Source organism: Danio aesculapii, chromosome 9 (assembly GCF_903798145.1).
Source record: "Danio aesculapii chromosome 9, fDanAes4.1, whole genome shotgun sequence".
In the NCBI taxonomy this organism is placed as follows: domain Eukaryota; kingdom Metazoa; phylum Chordata; class Actinopteri; order Cypriniformes; family Danionidae; genus Danio; species Danio aesculapii.
In genome coordinates, this window is record NC_079443.1 from 1,242,464 (window position 1) to 1,261,998 (window position 19,535).

General features: G+C 38.3%; 1 protein-coding gene across 2 annotated transcripts; it reads left to right on the top strand.

The window, feature by feature from the left end:
* The first annotated feature begins 1,036 nt into the window (after positions 1 to 1,036).
* Positions 1,037 to 18,793, top strand: stk24a (serine/threonine kinase 24a (STE20 homolog, yeast)). 2 transcript variants are annotated; one of them, XM_056464658.1, is made up of 11 exons: positions 1,037 to 1,077; positions 4,334 to 4,564; positions 7,558 to 7,614; positions 8,139 to 8,247; positions 8,380 to 8,537; positions 8,925 to 9,110; positions 10,326 to 10,468; positions 10,554 to 10,662; positions 10,923 to 10,991; positions 13,296 to 13,426; positions 16,311 to 18,793. In XM_056464658.1, the coding sequence occupies exons 1-11, from the start codon at positions 1,057 to 1,059 to the stop codon at positions 16,327 to 16,329; spliced, it is 1,233 nt and encodes a 410-aa protein (XP_056320633.1). In that variant the 5' UTR covers positions 1,037 to 1,056; the 3' UTR covers positions 16,330 to 18,793. The 2 variants fall into 2 exon arrangements, with proteins under 2 accessions (XP_056320633.1, XP_056320632.1); XM_056464657.1 differs by lacking the exon at positions 16,311 to 18,793 and adding an exon at positions 13,607 to 13,951.
* Positions 18,794 to 19,535: the final 742 nt, after the last annotated feature.

Genomic DNA, 19,535 nt, shown 5'->3' on the forward strand with positions numbered 1-19,535 from the left:
ACTTATATTTAAAAGGAATGCGTTATATTACTCGTTACTTTGGAAAAGTAATGTTATTATGTAACGTGCGTTATTTATAACGCATTACCCCAACACTGGTCGATGAAACGTCAAGCTGTAACATTATTAGAAGTTGATATTTGATTGTTTGTAGGTTGCGTTGGAAAGTGACCAAAATGCAACATCTGTCCGACGTTGGACACTAAGGTCGGTCTGACATCAACGCGATTTTCATTTCCACCCAAAATGCAATGTCCCATAACGTTAGAGTACAATGTCATTCTGACGTTATGTTGATGTCCTGTGCCTGCGGGGTAATCATTGTTGTATTGTTTGTCAAATAAGCTAAACAATGGCATGACTAAAGAGCTCAATTGATGTCCATGAGGATCAGGAGGCCCAGTTCAGGCACATACTAGGCTGAATTTACACTGTACATCTGACAAACATCGAAATTTAATTACATTTTTTAATGTATTTCTCATTTTAAAGAACAAACCCACCCCATGCCAGTAAATAATAATAATAATAATAATAATAATAATAATAAATAAACATATGTAAAATATAAATACATATATGCAAATGTGCAGATACCTAATCATATACCTCCATAAACAATCTATACATGCACAGTTAAGCCTTTAAATGGCACTTTAAGCTGAATACTAGTGTCTAGAAGAATATCTAGTCTAATATTATGTGCTGTCATCATGGCAAAGATAATCAGTTCATCAGCAGAAATGAGTTATTAAAACTATTATGATTAGAAATTGGTGAAAAACTATACAGACGGGCTAATAATTCAGACTTCGCCTCTACCAGAGTGTTTGTTTGATGAAACACCTATATTTTAGCTGTGGGTTGTTTCATGCTAGGTTTCCTCAAGCCAGGATCATAGTTAGTGTGCAGGCTTTATTATGCAGCTGCTCTTTGACCGTGTTACTACAGTGGAGGGCAGATTTACCACCGCCCCGTTACACCCACATGATAACCCGTCCTGATGGACTGACTAACACATGAGTGTAAACGCACATTCAGGAAGGAGCAGCCATCATGAACACTAAAGGACCGAAGGTACTGTGTGTGTTTGTGTGTGTGTGAACGTCCGGTTGCTGCTGGTGTTATTTGTTGAACGCATGATCCTGATGCAGACAAATGGGGAATATTTATAAACCAGACATACAGTGTATAAGGTTTTGTGAATATACTACATTAAAAAAGGTATAGGTTCTTCATTAATTTCATTGTTTGTTCCACTGGAAGAGTTTGTTTCTATTCACTTTTATTTTTGTAATTGCTGAGTTGTTTCAACTTAAAGTTGGGTGCAATGTTGAAAAATTATTGAAAATGTTGGTACGCCTGTCACAATAATCAATATATCGATCGTACAATACTTGAAGATGACTTCATTTTTTGCCGTTGCAATATATATTTCAAAATTTGCATAAATAACGTTAAAAGCCATTTTACAATAATATTTACGCTCTACCTGGTGTCTAACTGGTGTCAAAGTTTATAATCGGACATTTACCTAATAGGACATTTAATATGACATTTACCTTTTTAACATCAAATTATAGCATATAAATAACCTAAAGGATGATGCATATTTTAAAGTGTTTATGGCTATTTGCATTATAATGCTGTTATATAATTATTATATTGTCAGTGGCATAAAACTATCTCAAAATGACAATAATATCTCTTATCGCAACAATTTCTGCGACAATATACTGCACAACAGAAATTCCTTAGCATGACAGGCCTAATGAGCCCAGTTATTGGAGTTGTCCACATTTGGGTTGCACCAACCCAGCTTTTTATAGTTTATATATTCAGTCTCACCCAAGAGTTTTCCTCCTAGATTCTCATAACATCTGATGGCCAAAGTGCCACTGTTAGTGGAGAGGCGGTGACTGTGTTTATTGTAAATGACGTACTGTATGAGAGATTAGATTAGCAGTGTATCTGTTCTGATTCAGCACAGGCAGCTTTAACATTTATGGAGTCATAATGTAGCCTTGTGTTCAGTTCTGTATTGTCAAAACATAAATCAAAATCAGTCAAGCTTGTGAAATTCAGCTTTAGAAATTTAAAACTCTGTTCGGCTTGTTTGAGTTTGCCATACTGCCTTTCGGAAAGCAGAACGCACCAGCCATGTTAAGGCATTTCAAGAGACTAGCATTGCTAAGTTGATACTGTTATCTTGATTGTTTGGAGGAACGTCCTAAACCTATACCAATGGTTGAGTACCTCTTCATGCACCCTGCAAGTAGATTTTCAATACTTCTAGTGATTCACTGTTTTGCAGAGTTCCTATCTTATGCCAAGTTCAGACTGCATGATCTTAGCCCCGATTTTGACTCGCTGACAGGTTTTGAGGTTAGAGGTTGGGGGAGAAGTTAAAAGAGCTTTTTTTCTGTCTATTTGGACACAAGAAATGGAGGAAAAACTAATGTAAATTTGGCAGGAGCCTATCTCTGATGTGTCATCTGAGCAACACCACATCCGAGTAAAAAAAGTTAAAGAGAAATTGCTAATTCCCTTGCTAAAATTGCTAAAAAACCCAGGTGAGCAAAATAAGTACATTTTCTACCCCACTGAAGGCTTCTTTCTCATTATGTAGTTAATAACTAAAGATATACTGCGTGACCTCGCACTGTTTCCATGTCACTTCTCACGCGTATTTGGTTGTGAGATGTAGTTTGTGGACCAAGACAAAGTTGTTGGCGATTCTTCCTATTGTAAGGTCATGCAGTGTGAAACCTGTCGCCAATCCATCTTGCAGTGTAAACCATGCAGCAACAAAACGCTAGCACAGACAGTCATGCAGTGTGAAAACATCTGTGACACGACTACTTTAAAAATCCTGCAGTCTGAACTCTGCATTAATCAAACATATATGACCCAAACATTCAAGCCCTTCAGAATCACTTGATAATCACTGGGTTGGAAGAGTTTGGAAATTAAACTTGCAGGACAGTGGGACTTTGCCAGTCTTTAGGTGTATTGCTGGATATTATTGTGAGGGAGATGAGAATTTGTGTAAAAGTGAAGCAGGTCAGCTGGCATTATGATTCCATATGCATATATAGTGGAGCAGGAATCATGACAGGACAGGAAAGAATAATTCAACATCAGATTTCTTTAAGATTTGCTGTGGTATTTTAAAGGGCACATAGTTTACCTCTTTTTTATGATGTAATATTAATATTATGGCTCTTCTGAGTGTGCCAGTTTAGGTTCAGTTTAAAACACAATTCAGATTTTTTATTATAATGTGTTAAAAAGTGTCATGTTGGGGGCGTGTCCACGGCACACCAGACACTCTCTGTGGCGCAGCAGATACATGAAGTGTCCCGAATCATCGCGCCACGCATTTTTGAATTCTAAACATCGGTTTCTGCAGCGGTCCACGGCGCCCAGCCGTCGACTTGAGTGTACCCTGATAGAAACCGATGTGTAGAATGCTAAAACGCATGCTAGTTAAGATCACAGGGAGCTTCTGGGATTGCGAGAAATGCAAACGGCTGAAGTATAAGGTAGACTCAATGAGAAGTACACATGTTTGCAAACCTACCTAAAGATACAACCAATAATTCCAATTAGAGCGATAATGTGGAGAATATTGATCTTGTGTTGAGCCCAATGAGCCTTGCATCTAAAAATAGAGCTAGCGTGTTCCTTTAGTGATATCGCTTCGACTCACACTGAAAATGGCGGACGTGAATCAACAAACTGAGGATATGATGACGCGCCTTTCAATCAATATTGGTGGGCGGGGGGACCGCTCTCCTACGTAAAGTTGCGGTCGGTTTGAAAACCGCTCCAATTGGTCCACCGTTATTTATGTTGTTAAATTGAAAAAAAAGCACTGGGTGTGCTTATATCACCCCAATATGACGGTCTATACACCATACATGCACATATGTCTGTCCAAACAGCTTTGAAAAGTAGATTTTTTACCATAGGTGCCCTTTAAAGAAAATAAAAAGATCTGTGGTGAACATTACACAATCATACTTAAACCCTACATTACAGCCTTTTTTATAAGGTACATATTACCACAATATTCAAAAGGTTTCTGTATCGTCAAGTTGTTTACCACATACATCATTTCTTAACACACTAAAAAATCCCATTGCCTCTCAATCCCACAATCCAGTAAAACTCTAATCTCAAGGGAACCCACAACAAATGATTCTTTCTGCTTTTGACGTTATCCTTGCACTATTCTACTTATGATCTAGTATTTTCCTTTACCTGCAGCCTTTCTGATTGCATAAGTAATTCTTAAGGAAATTATATATATACTTCTTTTCTTCTGTAGAATTTGAAGGTGGACCCGGAGAAGCTTTTTACGAAGCTTGAGCGGATCGGGAAGGGATCTTTTGGAGAGGTTTTCAAAGGCATCGACAATCGCACACAAAAGGTGGTCGCTATTAAGATCATTGACCTGGAAGAAGCTGAAGATGAGGTGGAGGACATCCAACAGGAGATCACAGTCCTGAGCCAGTGCGACAGCCCCTTCATCACTAAATACTTTGGCTCTTACCTGAAGGTGAGGCCCGTGTGCTGGAAGACTGGAGTAGTTTAATGTGGGTCTGTTTTTACCTGTATAGACAGGGACACACCTAGCTGATGGCCTAATATTGGGCAGCATAGGGCAATCAGTAAACATCTGTCAGGCTAGTTTGTTTGGTTTGTTCCACAGTTCAGCGGGTGTTCATCTGATTTAGCACGTAGAATTGGTGGCACCACCATTGAGGCCATCGGTAAGAGAACGCGATCTGATTGGCTGTTCGTTGGCTGTTCAGCTGTGGTTGAGACTGAGCCATTGAGAGAGAGAGAGAGAGAGAGAGTTAGAACGTTTTATCCACAACAATAGCGGCTCGTGGAACCTCATACTAGTTCTCGGAAGTTGGCACTTACAGCCGAGTTAATGCTAAAGATGACTGGATTTGCACTTTTGAAAGGTTTCTAAAAATAAGATTGTGTATGTTTTAATTATAGGTGGGCATAGATTAATTTTTTTTATCTAGATTAATCTCACTGTGATCTTGGACTTAATCTAGATTAAAATGTCTAATAGCTCAGTTTGTCATGGGGGCATGAATGAAATGTTCATGAGTGAAGGTGAAACTGCCGAACTGCAGTTAAAGTCACCCAAAATTACAGGAAACTCTTACATGAGAGCACTTCACGTAAACACCTTCATTATATTATCGTCTATTAAGGCAAATAACTAGACTACAGATGTCCATGTAAGCGTAGTCAGGAGTGTCATTGAAGTAAGTGAAAGATCCAGAAGGGCCTCCTGCTGATTTGATTCAGATAGGCACTTGTTTCTCAGATGGCTCACCGGTCAGGTATACATCTGTGCTAAAATATCAAGGTGAAAGTCATTATAGCTTGGGTAGAATAGACCCAGCTCCCAACCCAACTTTGAGAATAGATTAACGTTGATATTTTTATCGCACGATAAGAGTCTTGCGTTGACGCAGCACGTTAACGCCGATAACGGCCCACCACTAGTTTTAATGTTCTGTAAGATTATTTGGATTAATTGCAAAGCACTTCCTGGAACTATTTGAGTCTACGTGAATCAAGTGACAATGTAAAATGTTGGACTTCAGTTGTCGTAACTCTCTTTCTCTCTATGGCACTGGGTTAGATATGAAATCAGTGCATGCCATCAAAAAATAGAATAGACAAAACAGTAAAAAAGTTGACAACTTCAAACTGTAAGGCAACTGTAAGGTTTTTTTTAGTTGACTCAACTTTTAACCCAGGTACTGCACTTGACTTGAATTTAGGAAGTCGAGTAAACAAAAAGTTCAGCAGCAATTTTAAGTTGAGTCAACTTTTTTTTATGATGCAAGCCAAGAGGGAATACAAAAAAATCTGCAATATCTGCTTTGTGTGTGTGCATCACTAGTTCCAGTTTCAATTTTTGGAATGACAACAAGGAATGCAGACACTTGCAGGTCTGGAAAGATGTCCTCTCACACAGAATACACATCCTAGCTTCAGTCATCGGTTTGGTGTGTTTAAGCACAGCTTTCTGGCTCAGACAGGACCAGATGCAAGGCAACTACAGTTTTTGTCATCGATAGTTCTTTTCGTTGACTTGGTGTGTCGCGATTTGTCATGATTTGTGACGTTATGGAAGCATGCAGTTGATCCCTTCATTTATCCAATTGCATTTGCACATTACATTTTCACTGTCTATATAATGGAGAAAATTGTATTTTACTATATGCAAATAAGGGCCTACTCACACTATACTATCCAAACCATGTCCAGGCCCATTCCCCTGATCATTTGAAAAGTGCGAGTGCTCTGAATCGAGCGGTTCACTTGGGCTTTGGCGCGGTATGCTTATAGTGTGAGTGCAAAGTGCGCCTGAGCCCGAAACTGAAGACGAGACGTGACTTTTACTGGACTACACGACAGCTGCACCTTCAGCAAACCTCCTAATTCCTGCAGCACCAGGACTTTATGATTGTTTATGAGCGTCAAAAGTCGCGGATCTGTTCGGCTAAAATATTTGACTGCGTGTCACTGCATATCAAACCACTAAAACAATATAACTAAAGAAATCTCCACTGCGCTGAGCGAAAGCGCTTACTGAACAGAGCATCATTGATGACGTTAGCGTGCCAGGCCCGAATGTAATGTGAGTGCGGGCTGTCGGGTGAGACGGGACGGGGGACAAGCGTGCTTTGGCCCGGTTCAAGACAACTGTACATAGTGTGAGTACACCCTGAGAGTTCAGTTTCTGATGATACTAATATTAAATTATGAGTTACACTCTCTCTTCACCCCATGTGGCATCCAGCCAGTGTTTGAGTTGCACAGTTGCTCCATCCATCACTGCTTCACATGTGGGGATAATTTCTGTGATTTGGGACATAAAAACCTTTGTATATGTGGGCTGAACAACCAGATGCATTTACTCACGGGCAAATCCCTCCTGAAGGGATTGGAGTTTTGCACAGGTCTTTTTATGGTGAGACAGCTATTAAGTCATTAAATGATCTATCCAAGTGCACAAGGCCTTATACGGATTACAATTACTTTGAGCAGGAACATTTCCTCATCAGATAACCGGCCCCACAGAAAGTTGGCTGGAGATTAGGAGAGAGTTGTTTCCAGTTTTCCTGAATTCCTTTTTGTGATCTGACATCATTCACAGATAATGGGAACATCTAAATGGATGAACAGCAATACATAAAATCCATGTAAATTAGCCCTGGGATTTTAAATAAAATGTTCTTGGAAAACCTGAAGGGATGATATCCTGTAAATTTGAGCTATGACTTGCATCAGTTCACATGCCATGAAGTTAATAGTTTGCCTAATAAGAGCTTGATTAGCTGGTTCAGGGTTTGGATTGCAGCTAAATTCTGTAGGACACCGGAACTCCAGGACAGGACACCCCTGTGTTTGAGAAAGAGAGTTTTAGAAATCATTGTTACTTATGCAAAAAGACAAGAAAAAGCTGTGGCAAGTCTGTCTAAAGTGGATCTTATGTTGTAATGTTTCTTGCAGGACACAAAACTATGGATCATCATGGAATATTTAGGAGGGGGCTCAGCTCTGGATTTGGTAAGAATTTTTATTTCCCCAATTTTACTAACAATGGTTTATAAAGTCTTATTATTGTTGTTATGTACCTAAAAGATCCATCAAGGGTACATATTAGTACCTAAAAAGTACAAAAGTGTTCCTCTTAATTTTTTTAGGTACTAATATATACTTTTGAGGTACCAATATGGACCCTTTAAGTACAAATGTGTACCTTTTGAAAAGGTACCACCCCAGTGACAGCTCGCGTACCTTTATTTCTGAGAGTGTAGGGCAGGGGTGCACAATCCTGTTCCTGGAGATATACCTTCCTAGAGAATTCAGCTCCAACCATCATCAATCTAAACTAAACCAACTAAAACACATCTGAAGGAACACTTAGTAATTACAGAAAGGGTGTTTAATCAAGGAAGCTAGATCTCCAGGAATAGGATAGGCACCCCTGGCCTAGTGTGAATAGTTGTGTGTGACCATAGGTTTAGGATTAGAATCCTACATATTTAAGGAGATTCTCTAACAGATCTAACATGTTTCTTGATCTACAGCTGGGACCTGGGGCCCTTGATGAGACCCACATTGCCACCATCCTCCGAGAGATCCTGAAGGGTCTGGATTACTTACACTCTGAGAAAAAAATTCACAGAGATATTAAAGGTAGTTTTAACATGACATGGTCTCTGCACATTTCAACTGGATTTTAAATGATCTCCAGCAGTTTAGGAAAACAGTTTTATCTTCTGAAAGCTCAAATTAACATAGCTGGTGTGTGTGTGTGTTTTTCCTTAGCTGCTAATGTCCTGCTGTCAGAGCAGGGTGATGTAAAGCTAGCTGATTTTGGTGTGGCTGGGCAACTCTCAGACACACAGATCAAGAGGAACACATTTGTGGGCACACCATTCTGGATGGCACCAGAAGTCATTAAACAGTCAGAGTATGACTCGAAGGTCAGATTTGCTCATCTTGTAATGTCTGTAAGAAAATTTTAATCACAGCCTGGCTTGGTTTAGCATTTAGACAAGGAGCAGGCAACTCTTCCACCGGGAGACTACCTTACTGGAGTCCAGCTCTAACACACATCTCTGCTATTGTTTAGCAATCCATAGCACCTTGATTATTTGGTTCAGGTGTGTATTAATTTATAGCTAAATCTCAGCAAAACGGTAATCCTTAAGGAACAAAACAAAAACACCTCACTCCCATTTAGAGTTTTATCCATGTGTCATTTTGAAATCATCCGACCTTGATAATAGCAATGATATTTATGTTCACAACTTTTGGACCATCAGAAAGATTCATCGGGTCAAGTCCTGAGGTGTTTGTGTGTTTTGCAGGCAGATATCTGGTCATTGGGCATAACTGCAATTGAGCTGGCGAAAGGAGAGCCGCCCCACTCTGATCTTCACCCCATGAAGGTGTTATTTCTCATCCCCAAGGAAAACTCTCCCACACTGGAGGGAAACTACAACAAAGCTCTTAAGGAGTTTGTAGATGCCTGTCTCAATAAAGACCCCAACTTTGTAAGTGTTGCCAAAGTATTTAAGAAAGGGCTGTCCAATCCCACTTCTTGAGGGCTACTTTCCTGTAAATAGTAGCTATGACTTGCTCCAACACACTTGCCTTGAGATTTCCAAGGATTTGCTTGCTTAGATTGTGTTTAATAAGGCTTGAACTCTACTCTGCTGGAAAGAGGACCCTAGAAGCAAGATTGGACATCCCTTGACATAGCAGAGTTTCTCCAATCTAACCCTGGAGGGCTGATGGATCATAAAGCTTAGCTCAAATGATGGTCACAACTAACTGTATTGTCCCTAAACTCCTACCACTTTATTTAGCTTGCATACATGTCTTTGATTGGGGCTAGAACTAAACAGAGCATTGCCTAAAGATGATTGGATTTGAAGAACTAGACCATTTAGCAGATCAACCTATCAAATCACGGACTCTACAAGATCTCTATAAAGGTGTCCTCTTATATCTGGCACTGAGGTATTAGCAACAGGTCCTTGAAATGATATGGACTGCACGGTGGAGTGGCTGTAGATTGAACTTGTTGGTTTGGCACAAATCACAGACGAACGGTTATATTGAGATCTGGGGATTTTGGGACTCTTTAAGGCAAAGGTGTCAAACTCTTTTTGGAGTTTCTGGAGGGCCAAAGCTTTAACCCAAATGAAACGCATCTGATCAAACTATTTGAGTCCTTCAGGCTTGTTTGAAACCTGCAGGTAAGTGTGTTGAAGCAGGGTCGGAACTAAACTGTTCAGGGCTGTGGCCCTCCAGGAACTTTTGGTACCCCTGCTTTAAGGCCAGGTCCATGCCTGTACACGGCATACGGCATACATCTTTCCTGTCTTCATTTAAATAAAAATGCAAAAAACCGCAATAACATATTGTGATGCAAGGTCAAGGGTATGAGGAATCAACAGGCAGCGGTAAAAGCCTTACGCTATTATGCGGAATTAGATATTTGCACGAGTTACACACAAAGTCAATGCAAATGCACAAACAAAGTGTGCTAAAGCAGGATTGAGGACCTCTAATATAGAATAATTTGATTTCTACACATATAGCAACAGTGTTCAATGTCCTATTTAGCTCTAGCCATTATCAAAACCACTTGATTGTCATTTTCAAGTAATCCTAAAGATTCTAAATTCCCAAGAAGAACTTCCTAGCACTAATATCCAGTCATCTCCATTCAAATGACATTATGTTTATGTTGTTTCCACCAGAGGCCAACAGCTAAAGAGCTTTTGAAACACAAGCTTATCGTTCGATATTCCAAGAAGACGTCATACCTGATGGATCTCATTGACAAGTACAAGAAATGGAAGTTGAAACAGGCCCGTGATGAGTCCAGCTCTGATTCAGACTCGTAAGCATAAAACTCAAATCAGCTCGTTTAGTTACAGACATATCAGACTAACTTACTGAGAAATGTTGTATGTACATGTTTTCAGAGATGAAGGCGAAGCTTCTGGAGAGTCTCTGAATGATAAGTGGATCTTCAACACTATCACAGAAAATAAACCCAATCAGAAACCTAACGAAGAAATCAAACCGATAAAGGTGAGGAATCGGGTCTACCAGTGTCAATGCATCGGATTCAAAAGATAGAAGCTGGGTCTTTTTAAAAAAAACTGCGTTAAGTAGATCTATCAAGAAAACTTTGAAGATTACCCATGTGAACTTGTGAAGAAGAATTGTTTTTATTTAAGATTACGCATGAATGTTAATGAACACAAAGAGTTCTGATGCACTTTAGCATAGATAGTAGTATTGTGGAAGACACTTTGTATAAATACATCTGTCTGTCTTTTGTTGTTTAGGTTCCAGACAGTCCAAAGAGTTCTCCGTCCCAGAGCATGTCCTCTATTATGTCCCCGTTGTTTGCAGAGGTAAGTGTTTGATTCCAACTTAATTAAACTGGCATATTGCATGAAACACGTGCAAATAAAGCAGCTTTCCATCCAATGAGAAACAAAAGAAAACAAAATGATCACTTCCTGATAAACTGGAGCAAATATCACACGGAGAAATGTAGTTTAGTGCGGTAGGAGAAGCTACTACCCATGTTTTCATCCAAAGATGTGAATTAAAGTAACGCGCAAAACTGGAATATTCAGCCTGATCTCACGAAAAAATGGAAGTATTTTACGTTTTGTCAGATTAGTGGCTAATTCGTGTGAATTCAGTCGTACGAAATTGTACGATTTAAAAAGGAGGCGTGGCATGTAACCCCGCCCCTAAACCCAATCGTCATTGGTGGATGAGCAAATCGTACTAAATTGTACGAATTAGATTGTACGAATTCAAACGAATTAGCCACTAAATCAAAAAGTTACGACTTGCCGTGAGATTGTGTTGGAATATCGCATAAAACATTTGCGAATAAAGCAGAGCATTTCCATTCAACGAGTGCAAGAGAAAAAAAACATCACTTAATGATGAACTGGAGCAAAATATCAAAAGAAAGATGGAAGTTGCTGCATTAGGAGAAGGTCTTCTTTCATATACGATAACTTACTTGTGTCTTAGAACTCATAGATGAAACGCAATGTGCACAGACAGACATGTTTTCTTGCTTTTGGAGGCAGGAAATCATCTCCGCTCGAGCTTCTTGGAGCATTTGCGCTTAGGTAAAGTCTAGGTCAGATATGCAGCCTTTATAATATATCAATATAGCAGCATTTTTTATGACACTGTATAACAATGATTAATATTTTTACAGTACTGTGACGGTTTAGTTTAGGGTTAGGGTGGGGGTAGACATTAAAAAATACAATTTATTGGGTAATTTAATAAAAATCTAAATAATTCTCATTAATATCCGGCCACAACCGTATCCAATCTAGCAACAACCTTGCGCTTTGTCTTACAGTTTTTCTCAGTGGATTTCTCTCAACACTATTAACATTTGCACAACAGTTCATGCATTTCTCTAAACAGTTAGTACAAACTGCAAAAGCTAGTTGATAACCTGTAAAAGCGTGTCACTTGCTCTAAATGGAGAGCTCATTCCTCTAAAGCTAGTGTTGATGTCAATGAAAGTGTCAGTGTCATCAAGATGAAAAGTCCTTACATCATTGTTTATGAACAAGATAGTCGGATGGCTTCGTCATGTGTTCATCATGACAGTTTACTCTGTACATTTCCAATGTAAAACAGTCCGATTTTGGTGACTCTTCCTGAAAATGCTCAAGACATCTCTATATACTATTTGCACAGTCATTTGCAAACTCCAGTAAAGTTAGACGTCACTGCATTTAGTGAAGTATCTGAGTACAAGACACTGAATATGTATGTTTCAACTTGGTTCGGATCCACATGCAGGTTTATTCGAATGGACAGGCAAGCAATGGGAAACACAGGTGCAAACAGATGTATAAAGGCTGTCCAGAATCGTCAGGCGAGAGGTCAGAAGGCAGGCGGCAGACAGGGATAACTAAGTAAACAAGGCGAGGTAAATATACAGGAAAACAAGAAAAGGAAAAGGCGCTGTAGTGTCACTATACAGTAAACAAGACTCAGCAATGGGAATGAGTGAGTGTGCTGTTTAAATAGTGTGTGTAATCAGTCTCTGACAATCCTCAGGTGGTGCGAGTGTAATCAGTCTGAATGAGGAAGCATGTGTGCGTGAGCGGAGTGCATGCATGAAAATGTAGTCCATGAATAGCGGATTTGTAGTCCGTAGGTTATTGTTAATGAGATCCAGGGATCTTGGGAGTTATGATCACTGGTGATCGTGACGCAAAGGTAGATGGAAACGCAGCCACTGTGTTTTTCTTGTGCTGCGCCTCAGAAGACGAAACGCAATGAACGCGGTGGCTTTTGGAGGCGTGAGACGGGAGCGCAGACAGATGTTCAAGACAGTTCTGGAGGAAATAATAATAGAAGGTTTTTTACTATCAGCAATCAGCTTTTTTGATGCTGGAATTATTCAGTAAATGTGTTTCCATTGTAGTTTATGCAATTGTTTTCTTATTGGATTAAACATTTTATCTTTGATGCACGTTTTTAAAATGTTTGTGCATCTTGGTATTTCCATCCAACTTTTTTATGCCATAATCCAAAATACACATAGAAATAGAGAGATGGAAACATGGCTAGTGGGTTATACACAACATTTCCAATTGTACAGCAATCAGACTAATGTTTTATCTCTTCAAACATTATGATGCATGTGTGTGTTGTTCTGTCAGCTGAAGCAGAAGCGAGGCGTTTATAAGCCGGGGGTGTTGGACGAACTGAAGCAGGCCATGCTGCTGGCTGAAGAGACATGTCCCGGGATCACAGACTCTATGGTGACAGGGGCGATTCAGAGATTAAAGAGGTATATTGACAATAACCCTGCCTGAACTGTAGAAAACTGCACCAGACACGTTCTTACCATCAAAAAACACACCATGCATTTCTGAAGTGTGCCTAACACAGATGAGTGGGCTTGACAAACCACTCGTAGAAACACTTTTCAGTTCCCTCTCAAAAAAACTGAATCAAAACATTCCTTTAGCACAGAGATGCCCAAAGAAGGGCCTGCTGGTAAAGTTGGCCCATGGTAACCTTTGGTTTGGCCCACCATCCCATCTGAAAGGAGAGGGGGAGAGATGGAGTTGGCTGGGGCGAACGCCTTTGACAGAGATCGTCATTTCCAATTTAATGTATACCCTTTTGTTTCTTTGTTTAATTGAGGAGCTACAAAAAGCCAACTAAAATTAAATGTTTCATAATTAATTCAGTTAAATGAATCAGACTTTTCAGACGTAAATACTGTCACTCGACATCTAGAGGACAACGCACAAGGCATCGGTGAGCACATCAAGGCAAAGGCAAGAGCAGCTTGACTAGTGTATTCAGTATTGAGCTTTATTGAGTTATAAATAGGATTGTTTATATGTTTTTACTATAATAAGTTGATTATAAAACATGAAAAATTAAATAGCATCATCATTTAATATGTTTTAAAGCAACTTTTTTTGATTCTTTTAAAATAATAAGAAAACAAATGAGCAAATTTAATGTAAAACGGTTTGGTATGTTTAACTTCAGGCTACAGCCCTCAATCAAGTTTGGTTTTGGCCCTTTATGAAAAGGTTTGGGCACCCCTGGTCTAGCATTTCATTCTCTGAGCACTAACAGTCGGCTTGTATAATTACAGGGTTTCTGCCGTTTTCAGAATTCCATCAAATTTAAGACTTTTTAAGACCAGTATGAATGAAATTGCAGACTTTTTATACAAATTATACACTCAAAAATGATGTTAGCTGTGTGTTTAAATGACTTCTTTAAAATGAGCTGAAACAGCACAATTCTTGAGGGTTTTTAGGAGTTCATTGTTTTGTTCAATCCACCTAAATTTGTAAAAACTAATAAGTTAATTGAATTCCTTCATGTTGTCCCAGCACAAATTGATTGTGTGGAACTCGTCATTTTTTACAGTGTAGGACTAAATGGTCAGGTGTTTTTATCTTAAGGCCTGGTTGGGTCAATGGAAAAGAATTTTCTTTTCAATAAAAATCTAATTTAGTTATTTCTTATCCACATATTATAAGATAATGTATTATAAAATATGCACATATTTTTTTCAACATAAAGTTTCTTTTGTTTTTATTATTGTAGTCATAAAGATATAAACACATGGACATCCTTTAAACAAGTGTAGGGAAGATAATTAAACCTTATCATACACCCAGCGCGATAATGCACAAGACATGTTTGGTGCGATTTGTTGCTGATTTTAGACCAGCGCAACAGTAATTTTAACATTTTGCACCACTTTGTGGACTCATGGGTGTGCTGGTCTATAAAGGAGGTGTGTTAAGGCGCATTGTTGATGCATTGCTATTTTGAGGAACTGAAATAGACCACACCATTGACCAGCTGAAACTTGCTCTAAAGTCCAGCACAGAGTGTGTTAATTATGCACCTATGCAGGGCCAAACGCTTATACACTGCTGAATACACACATGATGAACAGCAACACACAAATATCTTTACAGATGAAAATAATTAAAGGATTAAAATGATACAGAATGATTATTTTCTACATCAATATAAACACCACTGCCTCCATGCCTTCTTCACCTCTGGGGGCTTTTTCAGTTTATTCATGACAATCTGCTTCTGTATAATGTTATTATTATTTGCAGTATTATATATTATATAGTCATATAGTCATATTTATATTTGTTTTAATAAAAACAAGTGTGGATTTGTCCACCTGTGGGGTTTTGGAGACGTCTGCATCACCATATGGGGTATAAGAACAGGACGTGTGTTTGGATATAACTCAGTGTTTTGACCACACTTCATTATTATTGTTCATTTATTCCTTTACTGGAGATTAAAACTGAATTTAGAAATAGTTTTGAAGCAAATCTTTGCGCTTAACAAAGGAAATTTAATATGTGGGCTAATGGATGTGTTCAGTGGAGTGAGTTTCCACCGTTTCCTTACTCCACCAAAGTAAAGGAGTAAAGAGTAAAAGTAAAGTAAAGAGAAAGTAAAGAGGCTGAATGGAGGAGGCTGGTTCTTTATCCTCGCGCTGCAGATGCTCTGTTTAACTGTTTTCTCGCTAGTGAAGTGCTTAGTTTTGTAAAGTCCGCCTTGTAAATAGCAAACGCGCCATGGAGCGACACAACTGACTCTTAAAGGTAATGAGAGACGAGACTCTGATTGGTTTAATGCAGGTTATGCTCAAAACACACCCAGAACTCATTAAGAGAATAAGCACAACCCTGTTAGACCATGCGCCGGGGCGGAGTTATCCATCCTTAAAATAGCAAAAGTGGATTCAGACACGCCCTTAATGCTTTTACGCCATCCGCTTTAGACTTTGCGCCTAGATCATTAAAATAGAGCCCTGTACTGTTTTTTTTTTTGTTAAAAGTTTTATTGAGATAGATTGTTGCAGGCCTGATTGGGTAGATTGACATGGACAAAGTAAAATTAAGACCCGTTTAAAATGATTTAAGACCTACAACACAATATTTCAGTGAATTTAAGACTTTAAGGCCTAACGTTTTTGAAATGTACGATTTTTGTAAGATGTAAGAATTAGCACGTCCTGTGTGTATTGCCTCTTGGTGTTCATTTGCTGAATGTCTTCTCAACTGTAATTAGTTTTGGGTAAAATCATATGCTAAATGAATAAATGTAACTGATCTGCCCGTGTGTGTGCGCTGGCCTGAGTCTGATGTGTGTTTTCTGCCTGACAGGTTTTCAGCTCATCACTGACTCTACATGAAGACTCTTTGCACTTCAGCACACACACAAAAAGGCTGAATGTTGAGATGTAGCATATTGTGTTTTTATAATGGTGGTGTTTTGATTTTACAATCTCAGGTAGTTGCTGTGTGTACATAGGTTAAGAATGTGGACTGGAATTGTACAACAAATGAGATTATTTGATATCTTTAGTTTCATTTTCTGCATTAACGTTTCTACTGTAGAGTTTAGAGCACTTGTTCCTTTAACAAATAGTTTTTTTTATAATATTTTGCTAGTAATCTTAATGAACATTGAAGGCTAAATACCATTACAGAATAAAAGCCCAGTCATTAAAGAACAAACCTACTTTAAAAAAAGGCTAATTTTACAAGTCACCTACAGTTAAACCGCTTTTGTTAAAATACTTTTTTTTTACTGATCTCTGGGTCTGGCTTGAGCACTTTTAGTTTAGCATAGCATAAATCATTGAATCGGATTAGACCATTAGCATCTCATTCAAAAAAAAGTCTTGATAATATTCTTATTTAAAGCTTGACACTTCTCTAGTTACATCATGTACTAAGACTGACAGAAAATCACAAGTAGCTACTTCCTATGTCGATATGGCTAGGAACTATACTCTCATTCTGGAAAAATAATCGAGAAACTTTGCTGCCGTATCATGGCTGCAGCTAATGAATTGATATGACATTGCAATAGTTTCTAGCCACTTTTCATTTTGTGTTGGTCTCTGAACACAATGTAACTCCAGAAGAGTCAAGCTAAAATAGGATTATTATCTAAACTCGTTTTTGAGCAAGATGCTAACGGTCTAACCCGATTCAATGATCTATGCTAAGCTAAGCTAAAAGTGCTCCCACCAGACCTGGAGATCAGCTGGATGGATTACAAAATGCTAAAAATCAACTGTTTAACTCTAGAAAAGCTGTAAAATGAGCTTATTTACATAAAATAAGCTTGAGACGGAGTAATTTGCTGTAAATAAATGCACATGACTCCACATCGTCGTTATAGGAAAACCACTTTAAAAAATAGAGTTAAACAGTTGATTTTTGTCATTGTTTATATTTGTTTCTGACGATTTCCAGGCCTGTCGGGAGCATGTTTAGCTTAGCTTAGCATAAATCATTGAATCGGATTAGACCATTAGCATCTCATTCAAAAAAGAATTTTGATAATATTCCTATTTAAAGCTTGACACTTCTGTAGTTCCATCATGTAATAAAATCTAGAAATCAAAAGTAGCTATTTCCTAGGTCGATATGGCTAGGAACTATACTCTCTGGTGAAATAATCGAGAAACTTTGCTGCAGAGTCATGACTGCAGCAAATAAATTGATATGACATTGCAATAGTTTCCAGCCACTTTTCATTTTGTGTTAGTCTCTGTACACAATGTAACTCCAGAAGAGTCAAGCTAAAATAGGATTATTATCAAAACTCGCAGCAAGATGCTAACGGTCTAACCCGATTCAATGATCTATGCTAAGCTAAGCTAAAAGTGCTCTCACCAGACCTGGAGATCAGCTGGATGGATTACAAAATGCTAAAAATCAACTGTTTAACTCTAGAAAAGCTGTAAAATAAGCTTATTTCCATAAAAAGTTGAGCTTTCCTTTAAGCTTCTGACAAATCTTTTAAAAAACATTGCTACTAGAAACTTAAATCGGAGTAATTTGCTGTAAATAAATGCACATAACTCTGCATCGTCGTTAAAGCAAAACCTCATTAAAAAATAGAGTTAAACAGTTGATTTTTGTCATTGTTTATATTTGTTTCTGACGATTTCCAGGCTTGTCGGGAGCATGTTTAGCTTAGCTTAGCATAAATAATTGAATCAGATTAGACCATTAGCATCTCATTCAAAAAAGAATCTTGATAATATTCCTATTTAAAGCTTAAAACTTCTGTAGTTCCATCATGTAATAAAATCAATAAATCAAAATCAAAAGTAGCTATTTCCTAGGTCGATATGGCTAGGAACTATACTCTCTGGTGAAATAATCGAGAAACTTTGCTGCAGTCATGGCTGCAGCAAATAAATTGATGACGTTGTAATAGTTCCTAGCCACTTTTCATTTTGTGTTGGTCTCTGAACACAATGTGTCCAGAAGAGTCAAGCTTTAAATAGGATTATTATCAAAACTCATTTTTGAGCAAGATGCTAACGGTCTAACCCGATTCAATGATCTATGCTAAGCTAAGCTAAAAGTGCTCAAACCAGACCTGGAGATCAGCTGGATGGATTACAAAATGCTAAAAATCAACTGTTTAACTCTAGAAAAGCTGTAAAATGAGCTTATTTACATAAAATAAGCTTGAATCGGAGTAATTTGCTGTAAATAAATGCACATGACATGATGCACATAGAAACTTGGAGTATTTTACTGTAAAAGAAAAACCCTGTGTAATGTGCTGGAATGAAAGTGTTTTAAAATAAAAGCATTTAAAGAGCTTTGAATGGTTAAAATGACTCTACGGACACTCATTAGATGATTCACTGAGTTCTGCTTGATCTGCAATGTCTATGATTACAGCTCTTCTGATGCCCCTGAATGTTATGTAAGAGATACGCTACAATAAATCTGTGCTAAAGTTCACCTCTGAATGTTTTCAGGATCGGCTAAACCAGTAACTAAACCGACAGCGAGCAAATTCACACAATTTTAATTCTTACATCCAAAAAAAAAAAAAAAACAAGATCCAAATTCCTCACTCTATATACAGATATTACATACAATGTTTATACACATATTACATCATATTTTTACACGAGAAAAATATACATAAAAATGTAAACTTTGTATACAAAAAAATACCTTAGACAAATTAAAGACCGATAACAAAAGGTGACTAGATTATCCTATGAGTTGTAAAAACAGTTCTACAGTACATTCAGTGAGTACAGGAATCAGTCAGCCATCTGAACGCAGTGCAAGCGCTTCTGTCAGGGAGGGGGGGGGGTTCTTTTCTCTGTGCAGCGGACCGCCGGGCCTTCACACAGCACACAGTAGTAACACAGTAAAAAAATCTAAACGTGGACCGCACACAACATTTCAGCTGATGAACAGTGGTGGGAAAAGTAACCAACGACGGCTCCTGTTCACAAGTATCAGGAGAAGAGGTGACCGTGCAGCAGCTTTAAAGGTGATGACCACAACAATGATATTCACTTCATTAAGAACGCTTCAAAACGTGTAGTAATGGCCTGC